This window comes from Nematolebias whitei, chromosome 20 (assembly GCF_014905685.2).
Source record: "Nematolebias whitei isolate Nwh7 chromosome 20, NemWhi1, whole genome shotgun sequence".
Taxonomy (NCBI): Eukaryota; Metazoa; Chordata; class Actinopteri; order Cyprinodontiformes; family Rivulidae; genus Nematolebias; species Nematolebias whitei.
In genome coordinates this window covers 16,114,121-16,122,746 of record NC_056517.1, presented here as the reverse complement: position 1 = coordinate 16,122,746, position 8,626 = coordinate 16,114,121, and the positions used below count along the sequence as shown (strand labels likewise).

The following is an 8,626-nucleotide window of genomic DNA, read 5'->3' as shown; positions in this document are numbered from 1 at the left end:
ACACACACACACACACACACACACACACACACACACACACACACACAGGCAGAAGGCAGGGACACCTACTTGCACTCCCGGTCCTCCAGGTCAAAATGCGGGTTGAAGTTGATGAGGATCCGCTGGTGCGCCCCCGGAGCAGAGATCACCCAGGAGCACCTCTGGGATGGGGGGTATGACATGGGGTACCCGGGGGATGTGAGGTAGCTGGCCGTGGAGATCCGGATACTTCCTCCACATTTATCTGCAGGAGGAGGCGCAAAAAGCAGCTGATCAGGAGGAATAAATTCATCTGGCACAAGAAACGTTTATTATAAACATGTCATTGACAAAAACATTTATAATAAAACATGTCAGTGATAAAAACATTTATAATAAAACATGTCAGTGGAAAAAAAACATGTATAATAAAACATGTCAGTGATAAATATATATATAGTATAAATCTTTTGTTCTTTTCTTCAGGGTTTGGTAACAACTGCTGAGGAAATGCGGCTGTTGTTTTCACTTGCTGTGATTTATACACTTTATTTGGAGTAAACATTTTACAAGTTCATTGTAAGAAGCCAGCCCAAACAAATAAAAATAAAATAAAAGGAACGCAATCAAAAAATAAAGTAAAATTTATAGATACATTTAATTCCACAATTGAAGTTTAGAATAATAAAAACTAAGAACAGCATACATTTCCTCTCAGAATAAAAATGAAGCGCAGATTTTTAATGAAAAGTCTGAAAGGAAAGGAGTTTGTTGTAAAACTTTCATCTGAAAACGCGTTTCAACTAAATATATTTAAAATAGTAAAAGCTTTAACAGTTAAAGCTTCAAACAAAATATTACTATTATTGGAATTTATTTACAAAATGCGCATCTTCAAAATAATGCGGACAAACAAAAACAGGCAAAGCTTCTTGTTTGAACTTTATTTATTAATAAACAATAAACTATTAAAATAAAATTAAAGTTTCACACAAGCAGTCTCATTCCTAAAACTTATTCTTACTAAAAGTTCAATATTAAAATCGAGACGTCTAAGAACGTATAACGTTAAAATAATAATAATAATAATAAATAATAAGAAAACAACAACCATTGAGGCGTTTTCAGATAAATGCGGAGTTTGTCCAAAAATCAGCACAGATCAGAGGCTAATCTCCAAAAACATGCTGAGATTAGCGGCTTGTTGGTTGAGCAAATAAAAGCTTTATTTATGGACACATCACGTGCCACACTTACCGTTTTTGAAAGCCTCGACCACCTGGAGGAATCCCATGAAGAGGACAAAAACTAATCCACAATGCATCTTCTGTCTCCACAAAAAGAAAAATTACGAAAAGAAAACAAACGAGTTCCAAAGAAACACACCACCCCCCCAGTTGCGTTTCCTCTTTGTTAATATTTCTCCTCCCAGAATCAGAATTGTGCGTTGGCTCAGCGGAGTGCGGGGCTCAGGACTCGGGCATCCTGCCACTCAGCTCCTGCGCCCTCTCCCCGGCTGTCCTGTCTCCGGCGCGGGCGGTGTCATGTCCAGTAAGAGACGCTCCTCCGTCAGTCCTTGGCTGGAAAAAGGAAGAGAATCAAACAAGAGCTGACAATCAACTCTAGAAGGCACTTTTCTCTGAGATGTGTCCGGGTGGGAACTCCTCCTGACTCCTGTTAGCACAACCGCGCACTGAGCCGATGAGCAGCAGCAGTGCGTTAAGTTTTCTCCTTCTCTCTCTCTCTCTCTCTCTCTCTCTCTCTCTCTCTCTCTCTCTCTCTCTCTCTCGCTCTCTCTCTCTCTCTCTCTCTCTCTCTCTCTCTCTCTTGTTTTCCGCCCTAACAACTACAAAGGAAACCCAAACAAGTGATGGAAGATTACTCAACAGGACCAGTGTGCAGCCACATGATGCAGAACCGGACTGGTTTCCTTATAAAGGCCGGATCTTCACCTCCAGTTTTCACTTCTTTAACATCATGGAACAAATGTTCACAGCGGGTTTTATTTCTTTCTCTGCTTTTGAGAGCTCTTTACAAACAGACAATAAAATTCTGACCCTGGCACTTTTAAAATTAGAGGAATTCAATAAATTTAATTAAATGTCATTTTTTAATTCTGGACTTACGAGCTACAAACTGGAACACGAAGTCTCTGATGATTAAAGCGTTTTGTGCAGAGCAGAGGGTGAACTTCAACGTTCGGATCAAATCGACACATGTGTGGCGATGTGAATGAAAATAGTTCAGTTCTGGACAACCTTCAACACAAGTTAAATTTAAACGCACGTGCACTCACCTGCGTTTTGTTTTGGTTTAGACTTCGCAAACCCGCAGACATCCAGCGCCTCCAACTTGCGCGAAGCAGACTCGCTCTTCACAAACCAAACGATACCAGATCTTCTCCAGAACGCAACCAAATCTCAACTCATCCTCCAGTCCTTTTCTAAACCCCCCCTCCCACCCTTCTCGCAGCAGAGTCCGGAGCGGGGAGCGTAAAGACGCACAGCCTGCTGTCGGCTCTGCGCAGACACGCTGAGCTCCGTCTCCGGGTCTCACAGCTGAAACACCCCCCGCTGTGCCCGTATGGGAAAAGGGGGAGGAGGGGTATGTGTGTTTGGAGGGGGGGGAGGGGGTCCAGCAGTTCGCAAAGCGTTTCCGGGACTGACAGAAGACAATCGAATAGAAATCAAAGTGTTTTCTTCCAAGTTTCCGCTCCTGCGATCCGTGCGCCGCCGCTGCCTATCCTAACGCCAAATGTGGAGAGTTCGAGTTCCTGCCAGCACCCCCCGCCCCACAACACACACACGCCCCTTCAGAAGGGAGTTGCGCGCTCCTTGTGTTCGTGCGTCGCGGGTGTCTGCAGCCGACGCTCATTGAGCCGCATCCTGGAGCTCCTTTTGGCCGCGGCAGAAACTCCCAGTGAACACGCGCAGGGGCTTCTCTCCCCCACCCCACTACCCCCGCCCCCAGATGAAACCTATCTCTCACTCTCCATCTCTCAGACAATCTGCTGCAGTTTGATGTGATAAAGAGAAGCGGGAAGCTCCTGATATGCTTTAAGGAAGCTCAGATCTGCAGCAGGAGATGAAGAATATTAAGATGAGTGTCATGTTCGGTCCAACAGCCAACAGGCTGTCCCACAGGCAGGCCAGGACAAAACTGGACAGGTTCGGAAGACATTTCAAAGGATGCCAACGATTCCAACTTGAACTTCTTTCCAGCTCGACAATAGTTACAGCTGTAAACTAAACTCTTGTAATAAACTCTTGTAATAAACTCTTGTAATAAACTCTTGCAATAAACTCTTGCAATAAACTCTTGTAATAAACTCTTGTAATAAACTGCATTCAATGTGTTAGTCAAAGAAAAGTTCCAGCTGCGACCAGCTGCTCACTGACGTCACACATATTGTGGGACTCTCACTCCCTGACACCACCAGGCACACAGAAATGAAGAGCAGGCATTAAGCCTCAGTCAAACAGTCATAAAACCTATAAGTCATATTGATGGTTGATCCATAAGAGGCAGAACTTTCTCTCAAAGACTGTTCACGTCTGCTGTAAAGAGAATTCAGAGCTCGTGAGGTTTTGTGCACACATTTGGTGTAAACCTTCCCAAAATTGATCCAACTTAAGCTGTGGGTTAGTAAAAAAAAAGTTCAGTCATGTTCCAACTTCTGTGCATGGGCGTCAGAAGCATCTGTAATGTGTGTGTGTGTGTGTGTGGGGGGGGGGGGGGGGCACTAGTGTGTGTGTGTGCGCTTGCACACGCACCAGTGTGCAAAAAATTGTACACTAATTTACAAAAAAAGCAACATTTCAACAAAATTTTCTTACTTTAATTCCACTTAAAGCATGTTTCTCACCAAGTTTGTGTAAATTCAGCTGTTTTAAAGACATTTCAACTTTAATACACTTCAGATCTGCACTGTTTGTGTTTATAGAGAAATAAAAATAAACATCACCACTGGACTTTTTAACTTGTGTTCAACACTACTCATCTAAATGATGTTTCTAATGAAGTTTGAGGACAATAAGGTGTGGGGTTTTAAAGACATTTCAACTTTAATACACCTCAACACACAGCGTCTCTTACACCTGCAGCGTCTTACAGCGTCACAGTTACTGCTAAGCAAAGATGTTACAGACGTAGCGCTCCTTTCAAGCACCCTCCTAACATGAATATATGTTTATGATCAACCCCCGGTCAACAACTGCCCGTACTAAACTTGTTAAACTGGCAAGCGATCAATACAGAGGTGTCTCCATCTCCTTCACCTGTGCACATTTTCTACCAAGGCAGGAGGAGACGCACAGACACAGGACAGGTAACAAGCTGCTGTGTCTAGAGTTGTAGGTAACTAGGAAAACCTGGAGTAGATTTTAATGGTTTGAGTATTCTCGTATTAATCAAATGGAATGGATTCTTTCACAAAGAAAGAAACTGTGCCGACTGAACTAATGTTTTATAGTAAAAGTGTGGGTGTGTGTGTAAATGGTAAATGGACTGTACTTATATAGCGCCTTTCTATCTTATTTCAAGATACTCAAAGCGCTTTACACTACAAGCTGTGTCCTCATTTACCCATTCATACAGCACTCTACTAGATCTGTACAAAGCTAATTGAACAAATCCTTCTAAAGAGACTAATCAGTGCTTTAGATCACATTCATACACTGATGGGGTACACATCAGAGGCAATGAGGGGTTCAGTGTCTTACCCAGGGACACTTCAGCATGTGACTGCTGGTGAATTCGAACTCCCAACTCTTGCATTGGAGGATGACTGCTCTAACCACTCAGCCACAGCCGCCCCACTCAGCCACAGCCGTGTGTGTGTGTGTGTGTGTGTGTGTGTGGTGGGGGGGGTGGTGGGGGGGGGGGGGGGGTGTCCAAATGAACGTTTTTTGAATGTGGGGGGGACATGTCCCCTTCACATATAATGGTTGCGATGCCTATGGTTCTGTGACCCGTTTGACCCTTAAATGTTTCTACAGTGATGATGGCTTCAAAGAGGCCCGAGTGTTCCAGACTGCTCAGTAAAATGTTTTGACAGTTTTATACACGTCAGCTACATCCTTTAATTCAACAAAATTCAGCTGAGCCACACGTTTTGATGTGTTTTCTGTTTCTTCTTCTTCGTCTTATTTGTATTATTATAATGGGTGACTGAGAAGAGCATTCATCCTCCAATGCAAGAGTTGGGGGTTTGAACCCACCACCAGTCACATGCCGAAGTGTCCCTGGGCAAGACACTGAACCACACATTGCCTCTGATGTGTGTCCCATCAGTGTGTGAATGTGATCTAAAGCCGTCTCTTTAGAATGATTTGGTCAATTAGCTTTGTAGAGATCTAGTAGAGTGCTGTATGAATGGGTAAATGAGGCACAGATTGTAGTGTAAAGCACTTTGAGTATCTTGATCAGATAGAAAGGTGCTGTATAAGTACAGTCCATTTACCATTATTATTATTATTGTTGTTGTTATTATTGTTGTTGTTATTATTTTGGGGGGAGTGGTGGCGCAGAGGCTAGAGAAGGTGGGCCGGTGATCAGAAGGTCGCCAGATAACTCCCCCAACGACAACATCAAAATGTAGGTGGGAAAGGTGAAACAGCCACACTTGCCTCCACCTTCATTTGCCCCACTCTGGGCCCTTGAGCAAGGCTCTTAACCCCCACCATCTGCTCCCCGGGGACCCTAGATGGCAGCTCTCTGCTCCACAGAGGGCTGTGGTAGCTTGGTCTGTGGTTGGTCAGGAAGAGCATCCAACGTAAAAAACAATCACCAAGTCTTCCTGTGAGCTAGTTCGCTATGTGGTGACCCCTGAATGAGAGAGCAGCTGAAAGAAGACAAAAAAGGGGAAAAATTATTATTATTATTATTATTTTTATTAATACTTTTTGTTGCAGGAGTGATGAATGGAAATTTGTGACAGAAATGAAAGAATAAAGGACAAATAGTAAAAAAAGGTGATTCAGTGTGTTTGTAATAATACCTAGTGTGGTTTAGAGCAGGATCTCACTCTCGTTCACTCTTCCACGAACACAGAAGCACTTTTCAATCAGAAAAACAGTTTGCTGAGTGACATCATGTAAATGTGAAACAAGAAGTTATGAAAGCACTGAGAAAAAAAGTCAAGACTGTAGTGATCTTATATTTTCATATTTAGCTTATTCGTGCTGAAATTCCTAAAGTTTTAGACTGAAATAACTGTTTTAGGATGAATGAATCTTGAAAACACTTGATTTGAGGAAGTTTGCTTCTTGGAACAGAACAAATAAAGAATATCAGCAGCTCATTGATGTCGTTATTGTGCAACTCTGATAAGAGGAACTGACAGAAAAGTGGGCCGGTTCAAAGTTTATGACTCTTTTTGTTTTTATTTTTTAACTTCACTGACCTAAAGGCCTAAAAGCCTGCAAACACACTGCTTCAGCTCCAGCTCCAGTTCCTAACCCTGCTGGTTTGGAGCCTACTGCCCTGAAGGGGGCATCAGAGGGACAAGTAATCCAGAACTCCTAATGTTCTCTTGACTGCCTCTGAAAGCATCCAGGTGACTTTATAAATAACTGCACTGAGTAAAATGCTCCCTCAGTATCAGTTTGTAAGGCGGACCATATTGAGATTTTCCTCATCTGGAAACTTTCTTTGTGTCTCAGTAGAGATAAGCCTGAAATCCGTGCACAGTAGAATCTTTTCTTTTACTCACAAAGACACAGACAGAGGATTGAGTGGCTCTCCTCCCAGCCTTTGTAATTCTCTGATAACACAAATGTTCATATTTTTACCGGGCATCTCTATCAAAGGCAGAGCTAACAAGCCTTTGGTGTAGTCAGGATAACAGGGGGACAGCAGCTCAGAGTGATTTCACGAGAGTGCCTGGCACCTGCCATATCTAAAATGAGGGGAGGAACAATAAAAGAGCCATTTAAAGGATTTGGCTCTTCATATATATCCGCACTAATCTTTACTTCAGCCCTGAAGGATAATTAGCTGTGGTACAAAAGGGGGGCTCTTTATGGCTCCTGTGAGTGGTTGACTTGATTTTATTAGCCTGCCCTTTATTCACCAAAGACAGTGAGTTGGAGTGAATTGTGCTGACTCAAATTTCAGCTTGAGAAGCTCATTTTTACAGGGAGCTCTTAAGAATTTGGGTGTAATTTCAAGCATTTTATGAAATTTTCTGGAAGACAGCATGGAAGCCAAAAGGTCCATCTAAAATCTTTATTCCGCAAACTGCTCAGAATGCAACCTTTCACTTTAAAGGTTGTTGAACACATACCACTAAAACAACCAATGAGGAAGCATATTTTTAATTTTGTGTTTGAACAATACAGTTACAAGATTGACAAATAAAACATAATGAAGCTACAGCGAATAAAAGCGATAACACGAGCCAATCTTATTTAAAGGGCTGAAATAAGGTCTGTCTCCTGCATGAAGTTATGAAACTGACCCATTCATCACTCTGTTCCTTACATCTCAGTACACAACGAGAAGTTTTGGCTCTCAAGTTCACTGAATATCAGCACATACATCATCATGCATGTCTTGACAACAGGTGAGGTTTGGAATGTAGATGGGCCGTAAAATGAAACTTCACTTTTTACCAAACTGTTCATTAAAAAGAATCTAAAGTCATATCTTTCATCATTTGGGGATAAGTCCAGTTTTAAAGTTTGAAAAGTTTTCTACTTATTTATAACCTCATCAGTTTACTTCCTGTAAGAGAAAAAAGCTTGACCCAATGCTCTCAGATCCTGGTTATTTTCTGACTGCAGCTGCATATGCTGGCTGTTTTCACCCTTGCTGCCCCAAACGAGTGGGTGTAGGATGCCAGTTCTGATGTTTAATCATCCATAATATGTTGGATACAGATTTTATTTGCTGGTTTCATATGGACCATTTAGTCGTTTAGGATTATGAGGTAAACATCAACTCTTTTCATGCTACATCAAGGACATCGTCACTGGATTCACTCTGGTTATGTAAGATGAGGATGGAAAATACTATTTCTTTAGCATCATGAATAATTAAATTTATTAAAACTCAAAGACTAAGCTAAAAACAACAACAACAAGAACTCCTTTTTTTAAACAAGAAAATTTTAGGTCGATTGAGGGAACAGTTCTCACTGTCTGTGGTTTATGTCAGCTGCATGACAATATGTGTACAGCATGGCAGCTGCAATATAGCAGTTGTTGTGATGCCAACATGTTGCTACAAAAGTACAAAGTATTTAAAATACAAAATGAGACCAATGTAATAGCTGCTTAGTGTTTGCAGTAAGGGTGCATGATATTATTGGCATGGTATTGGTATCGGCCGATATTAGCCTTAAAGTTCAATATCGGACATCGGCCATTCCATTAAAATAACTTGCCGATATAAAACGTGCTGTTTTTGCCTGCAGCAGCAGCACAACATGATGACGTTGCAGCACGACGTGATGACGTTACAGCGGCAGCACAATGCGATGACATCACGTGCGCCTACCTGATCTCACGGCGGAGAGGAAAATTCAAAATGTCGGCGGTGTGGCTGTTTTATTTTTCGTTGGTGAGGATGTCAGATTCCGAAGATTTATGGACTACGTTGAGCCTCGCTACATCGTCCCCAGTCAGAGATATTTTTTCCAACGTAG

General features: G+C 42.1%; 1 protein-coding gene across 1 annotated transcript in view; it reads right to left on the bottom strand.

Annotated features, from left to right (window-relative positions):
* Positions 1-326, bottom strand: part of nrp1a (neuropilin 1a) — a gene marked incomplete in the record, with an annotated part of 413,352 nt that extends 413,026 nt beyond the window's left edge. Inside the window, 2 exon segments of the mRNA XM_037694431.1 lie at positions 70-244; positions 320-326. Coding sequence (XP_037550359.1) covers positions 70-244; positions 320-326 — 182 coding nt within the window.
* Positions 327-8,626: the final 8,300 nt, after the last annotated feature.